The sequence below is a fragment of the Gossypium arboreum genome, chromosome 11, assembly GCF_025698485.1.
Source record: "Gossypium arboreum isolate Shixiya-1 chromosome 11, ASM2569848v2, whole genome shotgun sequence".
Lineage (NCBI taxonomy): Eukaryota > Viridiplantae > Streptophyta > Magnoliopsida > Malvales > Malvaceae > Gossypium > Gossypium arboreum.
Window position 1 is genome coordinate 133,366,501 of NC_069080.1, and position 22,933 is coordinate 133,389,433.

The window sequence follows — 22,933 nt, forward strand, 5'->3', positions numbered from 1 at the left end:
AAATTTAAAAATATTAAAATAAAGTTTCGATTCGTTTAATTTTTAACAGGTTGGTTTTAATCTAATCAATTCAAAATCACTCTTCGAACCAATACTCTGTCGGCTCCAGATCCAATCGATCGATTGATCCGATTCAAATAAGACTGAATCAATAGATAAAAGATGAGAATAATTCTTAACAACAACCTACAAATTATGAGATTAATTATATCTCAAATTGATCCAACATAAAAACAGATAAAAAGAAAAGGTTTCAACAACTCTTCCAATACATATTATGTATTAATGATCCCAAACCATGTTAATGAGCTGCGTACTGCACCTTCCTCGATGGGCAAGCATATTTCCCTCACAGGATTCCCACTGGCACTACCACGGCCACCCTGCACCGTCGGCAACATATAGGAATCTCAGCATCTTTACTGCAACAACATGGAAAAAAAAAACTTGATAGAAATAGTTTAAGATCAAAATTAAACACCAATATATACACACATAGAAGATAAAGAGAAAGAGCTATCATATATTTATACACACAGACATACACATACATACATTCGGTATTTCCAGCGTTTTGGCCAGTTCTTCTCTTCTACTTCTTGCATGTAAACGTAAAATTCCCATGCCGATCACCCGTCCCTGTACAACGAAACTTCAAAAGCAATGATCTATATACATATAGTTTTTAGATTGGAAATTGCCTTCAAGCTTTCAGCCAAGTAACCTTGTTTCATTTCTCTTATCACACACTCGCATTGAACAACAATGGAGGGGAAATAGAGTAAGAATTAGTTCATTGATCCTTGTTTTAGCTTATTTGAAGATGGATGATTGAAATTTGGTTATGATAAGAATATAAAAACAAAAATGAGTTTTTTTTTTATGTTTTTTCATTGCTTTTTAAATTATTATTGTTTTCAATAGCCCCTATATAAGTTGAAAGTGATCAACTTTTCCCAAATCAAAGACACCAGACTTTAGTATTGTAGATGTCCATCCATCACTCGGAGTGCTTAAGAAGCTTAAATTTTTGAATTTCAGAGACTACAAAAGTCTTAGAAGTTTTCCAACTAGAATTGGAGTGAAATCCCTTGAAACATTGATTCTTAAAAGGAAAAAAATTAGAAATTAAATTATAGAGACTAAATCTCAAATTTAGGCATAATAAAGAGGCTAAAATTGAAATTCAATATTTTCTATGTAAAAGGAAAAAATTATTAAAGTAATAAATTATTTTTCAATTATAATCATTCTAAATAATTGATAAATTGTATTCATACATAAAACTCTATGATACTGGGTAAATATAACTTATTTTAGTCTGTACCTAATGAACATTTTAAATGCTTCAAATAGAACTTAATCATATAAATGGAAAAATGTGAGGGACCCAAATTAAAATTACCCATTATTCATTTCCACCAAGTACTCTCAACATTTTCCTCCCTGAACAGGTGTCACCAAATACTCATTTAATACATAGTTATAAAGATATGATTATGTAAAAGAAAGTAAAACACAAACCGTCCAACACTTTATTGTTTACTTATGATTATTGTAGGCTCCATTTTGTCAACACCCACCTTCTTGGATTCTTCCTGGAAAGAACATGCATCACTCATTTATGACCCCCAGTTTTCACACCTACGCGCATTCATTTGGAAAACGAAAAGGTTATAGAGAAATTGCTTAGAAACCACCTGTATTCTTCCCTGGAATTTTGATCTGTTTTTCTCCTTCATTCTCATATTCTTATTGTTTCTAGTTTCTTTAAGACGTATTGAACGATCGGTTTTCTGATTTTAAACACTACATCGAGATATATTTTTCTTCTCAAACATCGTCATGTTGTCATTACCTTCAACTTCCTCATACATTTCTAGAAAGAAATATGATGTTTTCTTGAGTTTTAGAGGTGAAGATACTCGCAAAAACTTCACCGATCATCTCTATGCTGCTCTAAAGAGGAATGGGATCGTCACTTTCAGGGATGACCCAAAGCTGGAGGCCGGAGAAGAGATCGCATCAGAACTCCTTAAAGCAATTCAGCAGTCATGGTGCTCGGTAATCGTTTTTTCAGAAACTTATGCCTTTTCAAGTTGGTGCTTGGAGGAGCTTGCTGAGATTGTTAAACAACATAACAACGACGGCCATAAAGTGTTTCCAATTTTTTACGATGTTGATCCATCTGATTTAAGAAAACAAAAAGGGAAAGTGGAAGAAGCCTTTGCCAGACATAAAGAGAGATACAAAGAAGATAGTGAGAAGATCCAAAGATGGCGAAATGCTTTAATTCAAGTGGCTGCAATCAAGGGATGGCATTTAAATAACAGGTAATTCTTTCTTTTCTTCTTTATTTTCTAGTTTTTTGGATATATATTTTTTCTTTCTAATCCTATGTGTTTAATGAAGAGTGTCATATCTCAATAAAAGAGCAAATTTTGTATTCTGGCTCCGCAACAGATCTTGCTTTCTTGTTCTTATTAGTTCTTGTTTGCTTCCAAACTACATTATGTTTGATGATTCATTGAAAAAGAAAGTGCCTTTGAAACATATCAACAAAATTTTATTCAAAAAATTAAAATTTCTTTTCTTGTAGGCATGAATCAGAATTTATTAGAGAGATTGTTCAGAAGATATCAGCAAAACTACGTCGGCCAGTTACTCGTAGTGACTTGGTTGGAATTAGTGAACGCATGGAAGATTTATATTTGAAAATAAATATAGGGGAAAATGATGTCCGCATTATAGGGATTTGCGGAATGGGTGGTATCGGTAAAACAACACTCGCAAGACTTGTTTACAATCAAATGTCACATCATTTTGAAAGTAAAAGCTTTATTGCTGATATTCGAGAAGTTTCAGACAAATGTGGATTAGTTTCTTTACAAAAACAACTTCTTTCAGAGATCTTTCATGATGAATGCTTTAACTTTTTCAATGTTCATGAAGGGAGTGACATAATTAGTCATATGTTGTCTCGCAAAAAGGTTCTTGTTGTTCTTGATGATGTTGATAACATACAACACTTAAAATGCTTGGTTGGAAGGCATGATTGGTTTGGATTAGGGAGTAGAATCATTGTAACGACAAGAGACGAACATTTACTTCAGTCTTGCCAAATTGATGATGTGTATAAGCCCACAACATTGAATCTCGAAGATGCACTTCAACTTTTCAATTTGAAAGCTTTCAAGAGTGATACAATGCCGAAAGATGATTTCATTGAACTTTCTAATCAAGTTGTAAATTATGCTGATGGGCTCCCTTTAGCTCTAGAAGTTTTTGGTTCCTTTTTGTGCGGTAGAGATGCGACTCAATGGAGAAGTGCAATTGAAAGACTTAAAAGAGATTCTAGTAAAGAAATTCTCAATAAACTTCGAATTAGTTTTGATGGGCTGGAAGAAAGAGAGAAGAATATATTTTTAGATATAGCATGCTTCTTCAATGGGGAGAAGAAAGATTTTGTAATGAAAATATTGGAGGGTTGTGAGTTTTTTCCAGATATTGGAATTGATATTCTCGTTAAGAAATCTCTCATAAAAGTTGATATTAACAACCAATGTTTGTGGATGCATGCCTTGTTGCAAGAAATGGGAAGAAAAATTGTTCAAGAAAAATGTGTTGATGAACCTGGAAAACGTTGTAGATTGTGGGAGGAAATAGATATTCATCATATTCTAACAAAAAATACGGTAAGTCATTCAACAAAAAATACATACTATTTCTTTTTTTAAATATAAAATATCTAATTAATATATGATATAAATTTAAAGTCTAGTCTAATTGATTGATACAATACAAATATAATATTAATTCAAAGCTTATCTAATTGATTGATACAACGATACTTAGAAAATGATAATTAATTTATAAGTATTGTTTGATGTTTACAAAAGTTGTAAAATAAATATTTAATTTCATTGCATTGCATTACCCTCATTAGATACTGTTCTTACTTTGTTTAAAATGCTTTATTTATTATATTTTGAGTATAATAATGTTAAATAAAAATTTTAAAATTATATCTTATGTTATATATTATTTATTTCGTTTTTTATTTTTGTTTTTTAGGCTACGAAATGATTGAAGGTATAATCATCAATAGTAAAGTTACAGAAATGATCGAGAGCACAACTATAGATAATAAAAGGTAAGAAGACATGCTTAAACTTATATATTTGTGTATTATAAATAATGATTATAATTTTTTTATGTTAATATTCCAATGTTTAATTATGAAATTTATCTAGCAACATATTACTCTTTCAAAAGTATCAATAGAAAATGTATGTCTTTTGAAATATTAATGATATATGTTTATTACATAATAGTATATATCAATGAATTAGATTATAACATGCCCTAATAAGTTTTTTTAAATGAAAATGATTTCTTTTTAATTATGTGTCATTTTTCGTTCATTAACTTGTATAGAAATATATATTGTTTATGAACTAAATATAAATCAAAATATTAATTCAAATTTTTTAAGATTAGATAACTTGACGTGGTCTGATATGACTATTAAATGTAAATATGTCTTTTATATGGCTATGTTCAAATTTGTTTAGAAAAGGCTTTTCATGTATTTAAAGAGTTTTTAAAAGATAATATATTAATATTCATATTAGATATAAGCATTGAATATAGGTACTTAAAAAATAATATTAATGTGACATAGCTTTTAGATATTGAATGTTTTTGCTTTCAAAGTTCATTTTTGTTTTGCTCATGATTATTAGGGAATCGAGCTGGATGCTCAATTTGAGTGCCGATATTTTCTTAAAGATGAAAAAATTGAGATTGCTCAAAGTACTTTGCCTATCAAATTGTGATAATCTCAAATATCTTTCTAATGAGTTACGACTTTTAGATTGGAAAGGATGTCCTTTAAGATCGTTACCTTCAAACTTTCAACCGGATAATCTTGTCGCACTTCTCTTACCATATAGTTGCATTGAACAATTATGGAAGGGAAATAGAGTAAGAATTAACTCATCTCATCCTAGTGTTTTAGCTTATTTTAATATAAATGATTAAAATTTGATTAAGATAAAAGAAAACAAAAATGAGCATTATATTGTTTTCTCTTTTCTCTCTAATTTATTATTTTCTTCAACAGCCCTTGAATAAGTTGAAAATGATGAACCTCGAAGGGTCCCAAAACTTGATCAAGACACCAGACTTCACAACAGCACTAAATCTTGAAGTTTTGATTTTGGAAGGTTGTACCAAATTAGTGGATGTTCATCCTTCAATTGGAGTGCTTAAGAGCCTTAAACTTTTGAATTTAAGAGATTGCAAAAGTCTTAGGACTCTTCCGACCAAAATCGGAATGGAATCTCTTGAAACATTAATTCTTTCGGGTTGCTCAAGTCTTATAAGGTTTCCGGAGATTGATGGGAAAATGGAACGTCTAAAAACTCTAAACCTTTCTGGTTGTTATAGAGTTGAAAGTTTATCGGACAATTTGCAGCAAGCAAAGTTTTTGGAAGAGCTCGACTTGAGTGAAACAACCATAACAGAGCCACCATCATTCATTTTTAAATTGAAAAATATTAAAATTCTGTCTTTCAATGGGTGCAAAGGACCATCATCAAAGTTACGACCAAATTTGCCTTCTCTTTTCAAGGTATTCCAAGGAAGAAGGACGAATCCCATGGCTCGGATGTTACCTTTGTTGTCAGGTTTGAGTTCATTAAGAGAGCTAAAACTAAGGGACTGCAATCTTTGTGAAGGAGATATTCCTAGTGATATTTCTTGCCTATCCTCCTTGACAGATCTTGATCTTAGTGGTAACAATTTCATCAGCATACCTGCATCTCTTACTGGACTCTCAAAGCTTGAGTCTCTTGAATTGTCAAATTGCAACATGTGCACTCTTGGTGAAGCAGATATTCATGGTCTATCCTCTTTGAGATATCTTTATCTTAGGGGTAACAATTTCATCACCATTCCTTTGGCTCTTACTCAACTTTCCAGGCTTGACTCACTTCAATTATCAAGTTGCATGAAGCTTAAATCATTGCCTGAGCTACCAACAAGTATAAAAGAAATGCGTATAGATGATTGTGCTTCACTTAAAGTAGTTGCAAGTCTATCAAATGTAAGCAATTTAGTGGATTTGGATTTCATTAGAGCCATTAACTGCTTCAAATTGGCTGAGAATATCAAAGCATTAACACTGCTGAAAAGACATCTCAAGGTCGATTAATCTCTATTTTCTCCCTTACAAAATCTCATACTTGAGATTTATGGTTTTAGTTTTCTCCCTTACAAAATCTCATACTTGAGATTTATGGTTTTAATTACTAAACTGCTTGTGTTTTATTTTGCAGGGATTTGCAAATTCAAGAAAAATGTTTGAAGTTATTATGCCAGGAAGTGAAATCCCGGAATGGTTTAGCCAACAAAAAAGTGACTCTTCAATTAAGATCCCCTTTCGGAAAGATAGTGAATGGATTGGCGTTGCTTGTTGCTGCATTTTTGTCAATAATGATGCTTCAAGGGATAACGAGGTTATCGGTTGTGGAGCATATATCTATTGTAGAAATTGTGAAAAAGCCAGCTGTAATGGAACTATTTTTCAAGGTAGAAACCATCGAAGGGTTCATTGGGGTGGCTGGCTGATGGGTAAAGAAATTAACCAGCCCGTAATGAAAGATCACCTTTTTCTTTGTTATTGGTCACGCGATGAATTATGTCCATTTTCGGAGGATAAATATGGTGACTGTGAAACCAATAATTTATGGACAACAGATTGCTTAGATCAGAAATGCGATGAGCTTGAGGTGTCTTTCTCAGACTCAGATTTTGAAGACAATGCTAAGGTGAAGAATTGTGGTGTTAGAATAGTGTATGGGAAAGATTTGGAAGAAATAAAACAGTTGCAGTGCCATACGACTCAGTCTTGTCCCAGTTTTGAACACATCCACCGATACTCTGGTCACAATGATGGATCAGTAGGTAGCACTTCTCGCACAAAACGAAAACATAATATCTACGAGGAAACAGAGGAAGAAGGGCCGCAACCCAAACGAATGCAAAATTTTTTCAATTTTATGATGGGCCAATTATAAACAAAGGAAGAAGGGTAACATTTACTGTGGTAAACTACTTAACCTACCTTGTCCTATTAACTTGTTTTTACACATCTATGTTGTTTATATCTTTTATTTCATTTAAAGTAATCATATTATATTTATTTTCATTTGAGTTATGATACTTTTATCAAATAGTTTTAAAATTTTATTCATGCACATATTGTTTCATATATCAAATGTTGATAACGTGATTTTTATACCATTTAAAATTTTAGTCACTCAATTCATTCCTTTTACATAATTGAAATGTGTACATTTAACTTGTTTTAATTCCTTCTAATTTAAAGTACCATTTAAATTTCATAACTTAAACTAACTTTTCGATTTATATTTTTCATAAAGTATTTATGTTTAAACATTTATTTTAACACTTATTCAAATATAAATATAAAGAAAACTCTTTTAATTAATTGGAAAATCTTTTCCATGTGAGAGAAATATTCATATTCAATATTTTTTAAAAAAATTCAATAGATTTTTTTTTTGTTTTTGTATAATGTTAGGGTTTAGAGAAATAAAGATATGGTGTTTGATTGACGTAAGCAAGATTTTCGATAATAGTGTTTTCTGTGATATCAACAAAAATATATGAATTTGAGGTAAGTTAATATGTGAGTGATATAGATGATGTCAATGTGTTTTTGTTTTGTCCTCTGGACCAATAGAAGCATGAAAGTCTACTCAAAGGATCATGCAAGTGAGGGACCAACAAAAGTCATCATGTTGAAATGGAAGCAGACACTTTAACAATTATAGACTCGAATAAATTTAGGAAATTAAGAATTCAAGAAAGAGATTGTGTTAATATATAATTAGTTGCTTTTTTACATGTAATGTACATTATACTATTTTATATTTTAAATGAACTTTTTGAGTTTGTTGTTTGTAAAATGTAAATTCAAATAACAATTTAATTGTAATGTCAATAAAACCTTTTAAATTAGGCATGATGATAAAAAGGTTGTTAGTGTTTATAAAATTTAACAATTTAACTTTTATTCTTTTTACAATGAAAATGTTATAACTTTACAAAAAAAAAACATCTGAAATATTGAGATTTAAAGAATTAATAGATTTAAATGTTTTAAAGACAATTGTACGAAATAACTAAATCTCAAGTTATATTCTAAATTGGATTTGTTCATTTAATACATAATAGTAGAATGAATTGTCACTAAATTCTCCCTCCAGTAAGAATGCATAAAAGTCTATTCAAACAAATTTATGTGATTGAAATTGATGTAATCCTTTTATACAGTCTGTTCAAACCAGCATAAGTGTTAAATATTGGTACTAATATAGGCTATGATATGGCTCATTGCCCACAGAGTAAGGATTTGAAGCACCCCACAGGATTCGACCTTTCAAGCCTTTGATTACTCTTTTTGCTGTTCTTAGAATAACCATCTGGAAATTGTCCCCTCCTGTTCTTAGTAGGATTCTCCCTATATTACTCTTTCTGCATTGAAGCAGTGGGAGCTTTATTATTCTCACACTGTCCAGTGCCAGGACGCTGTTATTCTTCTATGTCACAAAGCCCTCAAAACAATTTTTTTTAGCTCATTTTTGTTTTTTCGGTAATTGTTAATGGAGGAATGATGTTGTTTCTTTCACTTATTAACTCATCATCGAATACTCTAGGGAATTCTCGAGCTTTGATAATAGAGTTTACATCACCAGGTAATGAAGCAACACCGTCCAAATACGATACCACTCTAGACATGTTAGGCCTAGCCACCACCATCGGGTGCGAGCAAAGCAACCTGAGCTTCAACACTAGCTCTGCTTCTTGTACCACAAACCGCTTTTCCAACATCCCATCGACAACTGCCAAAATGCCTCCTTTATCCCAGCAATCCATCACAGAATCAGCAAGAAATGTTTCGTCTGTCGATGCTCGTGTTTAGGTCAATCTTCTACTGTAAGTAATTTCAAGCATGAATATTCCAAATGCATATATATCAGTGCTTGTGTTTGCTTTCCCAGTTCGTGCAAGCTCATGAGGCATGTAACTGAGCATGCCTGCTACATGCGAGGTTTGAGAGTATCCTTTCCAAAGCCGCATAGCTTTGCAAGCCTGAAACCCCCCAATCGGGCCTTCATGTCACTATCTATCAGCACATTGGTAGGCTTTATATCTCTATGGATGATGACTTGCACCTATTGCTGGTGCAGATAGAACAGCACGAATGCCACGTCTTTGATTATCTTCATCCTTTGTGTCCAGGTAAGGCTGCTATTAGATTTTTGGTAAAGAAACTTATCAAGGCTTCCATTAGGCATGTAATCAAAAACCAAAAGCAACTCATGCTTGTGCCTACAATAACCGAGAAATCAAACCAAATTTAGATGCCTGAAACAACAGATGGTTGCAATCTCAACCACGAATTTTCTCATCCCTTAACTTGAATTATGAGAGATCCTTTTGACAGAAGTTTGTAGGTTGGAAGATGGTAAAACATCCTTATACACCCTACCAAATCCACCTCTCCCTAGGACTTTCTTTTCTTTAAACCCCTTCGTTTGTAACACCCCTAACCTGTATCCGTCGCTGAAATAGGGCTACTAGGCATTACCGATCAATACAAGTCATTTATCAAACATAATTTATTCATTATGCATTCAAAATCAATTATCATTCATCACAATCACATTGTCCCTTATGAGATCCTATGAGGCCTTAAACATGCTTTAGAAGTGGTTCGGGACTAAATCGATAACATACAAAATTCTTGGAAAACTTAGAAATTTTTTAAACATATAAGGGTCAAACGTCCGTGTCACAGGCTATGTGAAAACAGGACATACATACTGACTTGGGTCACACGGCCGACCACACACCCGTGTGTCTTTCGAAGTGGCCACACACGCCCGTGTACTAGGCCGTGTTTTAGGCCGTACCAATTCTATAGGGTATACTGACTTATGTAACACGGCCAAGTCACACGCCCGTGTGCTAGGTTGTGTGCTATTTAGGGGGTATACTGACTTGTGCCACACAGTCAGTCACACGTCCGTGTAGAGCATACTGACTTCAATTTAATTTCAACACCAAGGGACACATAGCCGTGTAGCATGACCGTGTGTCGCACAAGGTTGAGACACACGTCCGTGTCTCTGCCTGTGTGGATAAGAATAGGCCATTTGCAAAGCCAATTTGTCACCCTTTTTGCACATACCTACACAAGCTCATCTAGTGCCATTTTAATACATTCAAAGACAGCCAAAGCATGCTATTTCATACACATATCATGCCATTTATAAGCCATTCATTCAACCCCTAAAATCATAACAAAAAACATACCACATCAATATGCAATAACCAACATTTTTCACCTAACTTCCTTATGCATATACTTACCATATTATCATCTATTTTATGCCACAAAATATACCAATTCATCATCCCAATATCATACCAACATGTTAAAACACAATGCATTATAAAGAACCTTACACGCATAAAAATATATCAAACATTTACATCATTTATGAGCCAAATCTCATGGCTAACATCATATCTCAAAACATATCATCTTATCACTAGCCTATACATGCCATATTCCATATTTACAAAGCTTCAAAAGTACCAACTAAGTGATCGATAATGTGATGATGTTTCCCGATGATTCCCGAGTTCAAGCTAGCTTCAATTATCTATAAAACAGAGAAAGAACATACAAAGTAAGCTTTAAAAGCTTAGTAAGCCATATACAAATAAAATTACCACATGTATCAACATCATTTCCATCAATAGGCAAACTATGAGTATGCACATATAAATTCACAAACCTTTCTCAATGTATACATATTCAATATCATAAATGAATTCATCAAATACTTCCCTTTTCAATGCTCGTATGAATCTCGTACATACCTGAATCATTTAACTCATTTACACATTCTTTTTCGACTTGACTTTACCTGTTAAACCTTTAGGGATCGTTAAGGATACTCGGAAATCATATATAGCTCGTACAATGCCATATCCCAAATATAGTCTTACATGTTATCACATATCGATGCCAATAGCCTAGCTATGGTCTTACATGAAATCAAATAACGATGCCAATGCCCCAGACATGATCTACACGTAATCACATAATGATGCCAATGTCCCAGACATGGTCTTACACATAATTACATCTTGTTTCCTAATGTCATGACATTCGTATCCTATACTATTCCTAAAGTTTGTACGAGACTTTCGGATAATGTAACCTTGTCGACTCGTGCTCGTATTTGATCATTCAACATTCATAACAGTTCAATGACAATTAAACATATATAATTCAATTTAAAGACATTTATTTGCATATGAACTTACCTCGTATATACGATGAACGGATTAGATCAATTACTCGACAACTTTCGATTTCCCCCGATCTAAATCTAATTTCTTTCTTTCTTGGTCTATAAGAATTCAAAATTAACTCATTTATTCATAAAATCATTCAATTTAGTCCACAAACATATTTGGGTATTTTTACACTTTAGCCCCTAAAGTTCCACATTTTTACAATTTAGTCCCTATTTCACAAGTACACCAAATTCACAAAATTTAACAAAACATATGCTTAGCTGAATTACCATAGTACCCCTACTAGCCCATATTTCACATTATTTCACATTTCAACCACTCAATTTATACTTTTCACAATTAAATCCCTAATAGGCATTTTTAATCAAAATCACTTAACAAAACATATTAAGCTAACATGTATCTTCCATTTTTCATCATCAACCATCACAAAGCACATAGATTCATCACTGGCATTTTATAAGATCACCAAAAAACTAAAAGATTTGGGTACGGGCTAACTAGTACTCAAAGCAACGATCACAAAAACATAGAAATCATCAAAATTCGAGTCAAAATGGACTTACAATTGAAGCATGCACTAGCCAAACCTTCAAACTCAAAAATGGCTTCTTTTATTTCTTAAAATTCAGCCAACAAGATGATAATAAAGCTTAAATTTGATTTTGTTTTATTAAATATAACATAATTCACTAATTACCAGTTTATCCTTTAATTAAAACATTATAAATCACATAATTCAAGGCCATTTATGTCCATCTCCACCATCAGTGGTTTAATAACAACATAAGGACTTCACATTTAATCAACCATGGCAATTAAGCACTTTAAACAAGTAGAATGCAACTTTATTATTTTACACGATTTAGTCCTTTTGTCAAATTAAGCATTCAAACCCTAAAATTAAATCACGAAACTTTCACACATACATGCTATCATGTTGTAAACACATAAAATAATATTAAAAAAATTCTGACATGGATTGATGGTTCCGAAACCACTGTTCTAATTTAGCTAAAACTGGGTTGTTACATTGTTGCTTTAAATTGATCTTTACAAGAGAATCTATGAGGGTCGTACTGAACTTCCCAATCCTCAAGAATCTCCATGAATCTCTTTTTCCTTGAGTTCAACACAAACTCGAAAACCAATACGAGGACTAAAGTGAGACCTATGAAAGAAAGGGTGATAGCCAAAATCCTTTTCAATTGCTTGATTCCTCCATTATCATGTCATGGAATCCTTGGAAGGCGATGCAAGTCTAGCTCATCAGCTTTTCCATTCATCTTGAAACTCCAAGCCATTATGTGATGTGAGGATGAAAGAAAACCGGTGGACGACGAGAAGTCGACATACACAAGTCATACATATAAGGAGACAGATCTTTTTTCAAGGATAAAAGTAAGGGTTTTTGTTGAATGTTTGCAACAATGCATCAAAAAAGAAATATTCAGTGTGTAATTTGGTTGTTGGAACTTTTTGTAATATGTAAACTATGTTTATTTTGGTTGTAATTTTGTTTTTACTAAGGTTAGTTAGCTACTTAGCTGATTTAGTAGCTTTTTAGGTTATCATTAAGCTGATTTTACAGCTTGGATACTAGCATAATTTATATTTTGTTTTCTTCCAATGTTGTGGAGCTATTTATGCATATTGTATTGATACTAAAATAAGTAATAAGAGTTATCAATTTTTTCTCTCAACTGATTTTTCTTTTGCTTCTGTTTTTCATCTTTCAACACAATTTTCTTTGTTTTTGATCTTTGGATGCTGATATAACTCAACAAATGGTATCAAGAGCCTGTTATCTTTGAGGACCTTTTACTGTGTGTTGTTTATTTGTATGTTCTATGCTTGAAAGGAAATAAACAGAAGCAATTTTGTTGTTTTTTGTTACTGCAAAAGAATGTGTTTCTCACCATAAGAATGAGTTTCTCATCACCACCACCACATGTTTTTTCCGGTGAAAACTATAACTTTTGGGTTGTGAAAATGAAGACATACCTGTAGGCTCATGATTTGTAGAGTTTTGTTCAAGCTAACACAGATCCACCACCCTTGAGAGCTTGTAACACCCCTTACCCATATTCAACGCCAGAACAGGGTAGAGGCATTACTGGACTTACCACACAAATTATCATACAATTTCGGGTCATAAATTTTGCATCCAAATTAAAACCATTTGCAATTAATCATAAAGTCACTAATACAAGCCTACGAGGCCCAAAACATACATTAGAAGTGGTTCGGGACTAAACTGAGAACTTTAGAAATTTTTACAATACTTAGAAAATTTTCCACTATACAGGGGTCACACGCCTATGTGGATATGGGACATGCCCGTGTGGGCAGGCTGTGTGGTCACACACGCCCGTGTCCCTACCTTGCGTAACTCTCTAACTTGTAACTCATGAACAATTGAGATTACACTGCCAAGTCACACGCCCGTGTACTAGGCCATGTGGAAAATTAATTTTCACAAAATAGGAGCAGACTTCACACGGCCAGGGCACATGCCTGTGTTCGAGGCCATGCTGTTCACATGGCAGAGACACACACTCGTGTCTCTACCCGTGTGCTCAAGTTTGAGCATTCTGTTTCTCATAATTAAGGTACAGGGGACACACGGCCAACCATACGCTCGTGCGCATGACCGTGTGTCTCACACGGTTGAGACACATGCCCGTGTCTCTGCCTTTGTGTACAAAAATGGGATTTTTTCTAAGCCTTATTTCTTACCCAAATTGATATCAACCTAAATTCAATCATATGCATATGACCAAGATATAACAGACATTCAATTCAACCCAAAATTAAACTCAAAACATGTATCATCATCACATCCAACATTGAATTTGTTAAATGCACATTCTTCCTATTATCATTCATATTCAACTCATTTAAACAAACATCATCTTTAACATAGTGTAAAATGTCAACAAATATTTACCATCATATACACTTACAAAAACTAGTACTTTAGTGATCAATAAACAAAATGACACTATCATTAAATTTGCATCCTAGGTACATGCCAAAACACAAAAAGAAGAAACGTCACCAACTTTGAGTACGGGATTCTCATTGGATGTCGAGTCCAATCCTACTATATATATATCTAACCTGAAACATAAAAATCAATTTATCAATAATAGTTTTCATTTATTAACTAAACACAATTCGAACCTCTTTGAATATGAAATTCTAATTTAGCCCAATAAGATTTTAATTCTCTCAATAATTCAGGTAACTTTATCATAAGATCAATTAATGATATGGCACCCAGTGCCTAGTGGTAAACTGCAAAAAGGGGTTGCGCCCAGCGCTAATCAGATTAACTGAAAAAAATGAAAGTGAGCCCAACTCTAGTTGGATTAACCAACAATATTTGCACCCAGTGCTAGTCAGATAACCGACGATAATGATTATGAGCCCAGCTCTAGTTAGATTAACCACCAATATTTGCACCCAGTGCTAGTCGGATAAACCGACAATAATGATTATGAACCCAGCTCTAGTTGGATTAACCAACAATATTTACACCCAGTGCTAGTTTGATAAACCAACGATAATGATTATGAGCCTAGCTCTAGTCAAATATATCGACAATTATACAATTGTTTATTTCAACGTTTTGTCCCTCAATTGTTTTCTTTACTATTATTCAACAACATAGATACATTTTATATCATGAACAAATTTAACATTACTTAATTTAAATGACAAATAGAAGTATAAATCAAGTTCAAGTCTACGAACTTACCTTAACAAAATAGTCTTAACAGTGAGGTCGATAACTACTCTGTTACCTTCGTTTTTCCACGATTTGCTTCTGATTGATGCGTTTCTTAACCAAAGTTCATAATTTCATTCAATTAATGCTATTTCATCAGCATAATAATTATATTTATACATTCACATCATTCTCCTATATATTATAAAATTATCCCAACTTTTAATCACTTGTTCAATTTGATCCTCAATGCCAAACATAGAATTTAACCTCATTAAAATTTCATCTACATGTAACTTACAAAAATTTCAACTAAATATAATCCATCTAAAACAGTCCATTACCTTTACAAAAACTGTAACGCCCCTAACCCGAATCCGTCACCGGAATAGAGTTACGGAACATTACCGGAGTTACCGATTTATTTATCAGATATTTCATTAATCCGATATCTTTTCTTTTCCATGTTCAAGTCTCGTATTCGAGTCATCTGGATCTTTATAAAGAAATTTGATCGTCGTTTTCATTTATTTCATGTTATAATACATTCAACTAATGCTCTAAACAAAATTACCATTTTACCCCTAAACTTTTAATTAATGATGATTTCATCCTTAGGTTAAAATAAAATAAAATTCTTGCAATTTAATCCTTATTTCCAGCCGTTATTCTCAAAAAAATTGATAACAACCCATGAATTCTATAAAATATCATAATTTTCCATAATTTCAACACTTTTCAATTTAATCCTTAAAACATGTTTTTCCCTGATCGTGAGCTAAATTAATAATTTCATTCAATTTTGTAATTTTAAATAATAAAATAATCCATTTCATGCAAATTGGTCATTTCTAACATTTTTTTACAAAATTTCCCAAAAAATTTTACTTTTATTCAATTTAGTCCATGAGCCTAAAACATGCAAATTAGCCATGCTAGCTGAATATTCATACATATTTTCCTCCTCCTCCTCTCCATTCCTCATCCTTAATTTATATAACATGCAACAAATAACATTATCAATAAATTTACTATTTACTTATATGTATATTCAAAACTGTCCATTTGCGTCATAGTCACTAAATTATTTATATCTTAAGCTACAGAACTCAAAATTAATATCCGATAATTTTCTTTGAAACTAGACTTACATCTCTTATTACCATAAAATTTTTAGAATTTTTGGTTTAGCCAATAAGTACAGTTTATTCTTTAAAATTACCCCTGTTCTGCTGTCTGACAGTTCCGGCCCTTCTTCACTAAGAATTAATTATCTCATCGTACGAGATTCGGATGATGTTCCCGCTTATTTCTATTGAAAATAGACTCTTTAAGGATTTTAAACATATAAATTTAATCCCTTAATTATTTTTATCCAATTTTTAATGATTTTCCAAATTCAGAACAGGGGAACCCGAAATCATTCTGCTATTGTCTCACAAAACTTATTATATCTCATGATTTACAATTCCATTGCTTACACCGTTTCTTCTATAAGAAACTAGACTCAATAAGATTTAATTTTATATTTTATGCATCCTCTAATTCAATTTATACAATTTTTGGTGATTTTTCAAAGTTAGACTATTGCTGCTGTCCAAAACTGTTTTAGTGCAAAATGTTGATTTTCATTTTGCCCCAAATTTCACAGTTCATACAATTCAGTCCTTACTTAATTAACCCCTAAATTAAACTAATTTTCTAAATTAATACTTTTCCTAGACATTATAAGTTATTTCATAACTATTGAAATTCAGAATTTCCACATAAAACTCTAACTTCAAACTCTTTTACAATTTAGGTCCCAAACATTCACTTTCTATTCAATTCTTTCAATAAAATCAGCATATAAACAATTTAAAGCTCTAATTCCATGTCAAATCATCATATACTTCCAGCACATATTCATAGAAACCTTCAATTTCTTTCATAGAATCAAGAACTAATGAATTCAACAAGTGGACCTAGTTGTAAAAGGCACAAAAACACAAAAATTTCAAGAAATAATCAAGAATTGAACTTACTTGCAGGAAAAATATGAAAAACCAGCTTAAGGGAACTCTTCCATGGTGTTTTTGCTGATGAGAATGCAGAAAAATAAAGAGAAATCTCGATAATTCCACTTTAGTCCTAGCTTTATTAAGTAAATTTTGCAATTTTCCAATTTTGCCCTTAATTCCCCTTATTTTCTTGCTGATTTCATGCTCTTGCCGTCCAGACCAAATAGACCTTGGGTCTATTTTCCTTTTAAACCCTCTTTCTTTTACCATTTAAGCTATTTAATCATTTCCCACAATTTTGCATTTGATACAATTTAGCCCTTTTTGTTCAATTTGCTATCAGTACTTTAAAATTTCTTGAGGAAACTTTAATACTAACTTATTAACACTCCAAAAATATTTATAAAAATATTTATGGCTCGATTTAAAATTCTCGAGGTCTCGATACCTCGTTTTCGATTCTAATTATTTTAATATATATATATATATATTTATATATTTAGTACACTATTCACTATTTCAAAATTTTTCCTAACTTCACATTTAACTTATACTCACTAAATTAATAATATTTCCTACTCATTTGTCGGATTTAGTGATCTCGAATCACTGTTCCGACACCACTGAAAATTAGGCTGTTACAAAAACATTTAACCATTTAACTATGTTACTTTGAATCTATGACTTTCAAGTGCTTAAAAGTTATTACTCACAATTTACCATACAAATTGCCGACTTTAGTCTACAAAACTTTGCATTTCTCATCCATGAAAACTTCCATCACTTTTATTCTTTCACAAAATTTCAAGATGGGCAATCTAATTCATAACATTAAAACACTAAAAATATCATTTTCATGACAAAACAACCAAGACAGCTTTCAGTTGGTGCAAATAGTGCGAACAGAGAAGCCATATAGCATTGGTTTTAACAAGTCAGTGACTTAAATGAGAACTTTTAAATAATTCAATAACCAAATTATAGTTTTTTTTAGTTAAGTGACCAAAACAAAAATTTACTCTTAGTTTAGTGACTAATGGTGTAGTTTACTAAAAAATTTTATGGTAGGAGATACTCATAGGAGCAATTTAACATAATTGAACATGACATTAAGGTGTGTTTAGATGAGAAATTTATATTAGAGATTTCATTTGTGTTAAGGTTTTAAAATTTTAAAAATGAATTTACTTGTTTAGGTAAAAATATTGAAAATTTTCAATGGGAGTGATTTTAAAAGAAGATTTTAATAGTTCAATTTCCTTTTTAAATTCCACCTAAATATTGATTTCTCAAAATTTCTTCTACTTTTATTTCGTTTAGAACACATGATCTCACTATAAGATAAGAAATCTAAACTTCAAAAAATTATTTTATTTAATTCTAATATATATTTTAAAATTTTATTTTATTAAAACTATTAATAATTTTTAAAATACAATGATATCCATATTTAATATTTTTATATTATTTATTTTAATATAATTATTCTTCTTTATAATTATCTTTTTCATTTGTAAAATGCTAATAATTTATTTTTCTAATCAACTATTTATCCAAACAAAGTAATTACAAATACTAGCATTTTAAGTTTATGAGTTCTAAAATATTAGCATTTTAAAAATATAAAAATTTTAATATTCTTCATCCAAATACACTTTGAATATTGTAATAATAAACATGAGTTTATCTTGATTGATTGAATTTTAAAAAATAAAATAAAATATTATATAATATTTAAAATATAAAATTAATAAATTAAAAAATTAGTTATCCAAAATTTCAAAAAATATAAAAATTAAAATTATTAAAATTTAAAAGTTCCACAAAAGTACAATAAATTATAAATATTTTTAAAAATTATTAAAAGCTTAAAATCGATAATAAAAATAATCTCTAAAAATTAACACAATTAAAAATGGAAATAAAATTCCAAAATTAAACACAAATTTTTATTTTATAAAATGCTAGGTTACAAAATATAATCCTAAATGGTATTTGCATGGACAGCCACAGTTTGCTACTTATGATGCTTAAATATATACAAAACCCTTTCAGCATTACTTATTGTAAACAGGGTATAGGCCCTACTACTAGATTTGGAAGGATTTAAAATTTTATACATAGCAATTCATAGATACTTCGTGTCATTCCACAGAAATTCTGCCTTTGCACTTAGATTTTTCTACAATATTTTATTTCTTATTTTGCCATGTAACCAAGTTACTTCCAACAAATATAAAATATCTCGATGTAGACTTTCGATCAATTTGACTTCCAACTCGCTCCGCATCTACGTATCTCTTTATTTCTTGATCTCCATTTTTAGAAAAAAATTAATCCTTTTCCTCGAGAAGATTTTAGGTATAGTAAGATCCGATAAACAACCTCCATATGATCTTCACTTGGTGCATGCATGAATTGATTTACAATACGTATCATTAAGACTTGAATAGCGCCAATTAAGACTTCAAACTAGATTTATTAAAATTTTTTTCATTATATATATTCACTTACATCTATATTTTATTTGTAGGTTGAAGTAAATATAATCAATTTGAGACATAAATGCGGAAAAGAATTCGTGATTTAAACAAGTAATAATAAGGTGAAAACCTTTTAATGAAGATTAGATCATAATTTCGACAAAGTTAAAACTATTTCATCTTTATTTGAGATCAATTTATGTATTTAATTTAACCAATCAAAATTGTTTTTTTATATATTTAGAATATTAAATATAAATTCCTAATATTACTTAAATAGGTTTAATTTCATTCTAATAAAAGTACCATTTAAATTTCATGGCTTGAAGTACAAATAATGTTATTCCAACTATTTAGTTTATAATTTTATGAAGTATTTATGTTTAGATATTTATTTTAACACTTATTCAAATATAAATATAAAGTATACTCTTCTAATTAAGTGGAAAATATTTTTCAGATGACCATTATTTTTTAAAAAATTCACTAGATTTATTTTTGTTCTTGTCTAATGTTAGGTTTAGAGAATAGAGATATGGCTTTTGGTTGACGTGAGTAAATTTTTTAACGGTTATGTTTTTTGTGATATGACAAAAATATATCAATTTGAGGTTAAATTAATATACTAATGGTATAGATGATTTCAATGCAACAAAAATAATCTTGATGTTTTATGTTTATCCCCTAGAAGCATGAAAGTCTACTCAAAGGATCATGCAAGTGAGGGACCAACAAAAGTCATCAAGTTGAAATGGAAGCGGATGCTTTAGCAATTATAGGCTCGGATGAATTTAGGGAATTAGGATTTTGAGAAATAAATTATGTTATTATATAATTAGTTGTTTTTTTACATGTAACATAAATTAGGCAAGATGACAAAAAGGTTCTTAGCGTTTATAAAATTTGACAATTTGATCCTTATTTTCTTTACAGTGAGAATGTTATAACCTTAAAAAAATATGGAATATTGAGATTCAAATAATTGATAGGTTTAAATGTTTTTAAACACAATTGCACGAAATAATTAAATCTCAAATTATATTTCGAATTGAAATTGCTCATTTAATACATAATAATAGAATGAATTGTCATTAAATTATAACTCTACTAGGAATGTATAAAAGTCTATTCAAGCAAATTTATGTGTCCGAAACTGATGTACTCCCTTTATAAAGTGTTCAAACCAACATAAGTGTTAAATATACGTACTTAGGGAAAATGAATGAGTTGGTGTAATATAGGCTATGATATAACCAACATTCATGCAAAATCGAAAAAGAAATGAATAAGACCATCGTATAAAAAATAAAATAGATGGCTAAAATCAGATACAAAATTTTTACAAGCTCAAGTGTTCTAGCATAAAAAAATAATAAATAAAATAGATGCCTAAACAAAGTACGAACACGGGTGATTACATTGTAGACACTCAATTTTTCCCGGGCGTAGAAATAAGTCCAAAAACAAAAAATATAAACCCAAAATAAATGAAGTCCAAGTTCAGTCCAAAATTACCAACATATAATTTGGCCCAATCGGAATAGCTCATTACTTAAAAAGATTTAAGGTCCATCTATAAGCTTGACTCATATGGAAATATAATCTTTAAGGATATGCAATCTTAGATATGATATGCAATCTTAAAGATATGATCTTGTAATCTTGGAGATTTAATTTGTAGATATCCTTTAATCTTAACCGTTGATGTAATTGATCTGTACCGTTGGATTTGGGGAGGCTCAACTATAAATAGAGGCCTCTCCCTTCATTGTAAATCACTTGAGTTTTGGGAAGCAATAAGAATTCTTGAGAGCATTCACTCAAATTTCTCTCCTCTTGCGTTCTTACTCTCTGTGGTTTGTTCTTATTTTATTCTTCGTCTATCTTAGTTTTTCAACCTTTTTTTTATTTTAATTTCTTCATTTTTTCAAATATGTATATTTATTCCTATCTTTTATACATTGGATTATGTATTTTATATATTATAATATTTAACCTTTTATATAGTTTATTTTCAAATATATATTTTCTATGCATGTATATATATTATGTTATCATTTCATGTATTTTGAACTATTGCATTATATTTTTATAATTTGTAAATGTTCTATTTATTCATTTTTTAGTGTATGTCATTTATCTTATTTGTGCATAGTTTCATTTTTTATATGCTATGTTTAATTATTTCTTTTATGTGCTATTTTATGATATATATCGTTGTATAATTTTTGCATGTATTATGTTTTTCTTTTAGTTTACTCATGTTTTATTTGTTTATTATCTTATATTTACCCTAGTATGATTTTTTCATTAAACGTATGTTAATGTTATTTAAGTTTTGTCTTAATGATATTATTTATGTTTGTATGGAAATGTTAGAATATTTTGTACATCTATGCTTCATGATGCATTAATATGTCATCCTAAAACGTCATTTAAAATAATATTCCAAGGTTTTTTTTAAAAAAAATAAAAGGCAATGCTTGATGTTTGGAAACTTCGAGAAAGGTAGTGCCCTAACTTACTGGGTTGCAACTTTTCTCGTTGAATTCGAATAGTCAAGCACCCTTCTAAGTGATTTTGAGTTTTCAAAACTTAAACAATTATTTCGAGATTTCAAAACATAGTGTCCTAACTTACTGGATATGGCGTTTTGTTGTTTCGAGATAGAAATTTTTGAAAGACGAGCTTAGTTTCGAAGGTTTTAAAATGTTGCGTCCTAAGTTACTGGATGTGATGTTTTGACTCGTTTGGAATAAGTGAGCCTTAATTTTCAAAATTGAGACATTCTAATTAAAAGAGGTTTGCATCTTAAAACTTTCAAATTTCCGACATTAAAGACACTTGATAATCAATTAGGTACAATTTTTGGGCGTTACGAGGTTCTAACCCTTCCTCGTATGTAACCGACTCCCGAATCCGTTTTCTTGACTTTCGTAGACCAAAATTAATGTTTTAAAACAAAACATTTTATAAGGTGATCCAATCACACCTAAAAAGATTGGTAGCGACTCCTATTTTTGTTTTTCTTAAAGTCGATTCCTATTTTCCAAAACTCGATTTAAAGATGGTTTTGACAGCTTGGCGACTCCGCTGGGGACCAATAAGAGAGTCAAGCCGTGTAATTGATTATCTTTTGTCTTAATGTCGGAAATTAAAAATTTTAAAATTTAATCCTCTTTGCATTACACGTGTTTGTATTATTGCATGTGTTGCTATATTCTGATACGCATTGCATTTGCATGACCATTGTGGTCACACCCTTAAGTGGGAGTGAGAAACTACGCCTT

At 30.8% G+C, this 22,933-nt stretch overlaps 1 protein-coding gene and 1 pseudogene across 1 annotated transcript; one reads left to right on the top strand and one right to left on the bottom strand.

Moving 5' to 3' along the window:
• The first annotated feature begins 1,565 nt into the window (after positions 1-1,565).
• On the top strand, positions 1,566-7,213 carry LOC108472970 (disease resistance protein RPV1-like). Its single transcript, XM_053021431.1, has 5 exons — positions 1,566-2,333; positions 2,600-3,719; positions 4,717-5,025; positions 5,063-6,208; positions 6,342-7,213. Exons 1-5 carry the CDS (start codon positions 1,846-1,848, stop codon positions 7,080-7,082), a joined length of 3,804 nt encoding a protein of 1,267 aa, XP_052877391.1. The 5' UTR covers positions 1,566-1,845; the 3' UTR covers positions 7,083-7,213.
• Positions 7,214-9,131: 1,918 nt separating this feature from the next.
• On the bottom strand, positions 9,132-12,832 carry LOC108471862 (putative L-type lectin-domain containing receptor kinase V.1; annotated as a pseudogene).
• Positions 12,833-22,933: the final 10,101 nt, after the last annotated feature.

Excerpts from the sequence above, each read along its gene's own strand:
- LOC108472970 (XM_053021431.1), top strand. The coding sequence starts at position 1,846 with ATGTTGTCATTACCTTCAACTTCCTCATACATTTCTAGAAAGAAATAT. Across the intron at positions 3,720-4,716 it reads GTCATTCAACAAAAAATACA|TTCATTTTTGTTTTGCTCAT; the intron begins TACTATTTCTTT and ends TTGCTTTCAAAG. Across the intron at positions 5,026-5,062 it reads ATCCTAGTGTTTTAGCTTAT|AAAACAAAAATGAGCATTAT; the intron begins TTTAATATAAAT and ends TTAAGATAAAAG.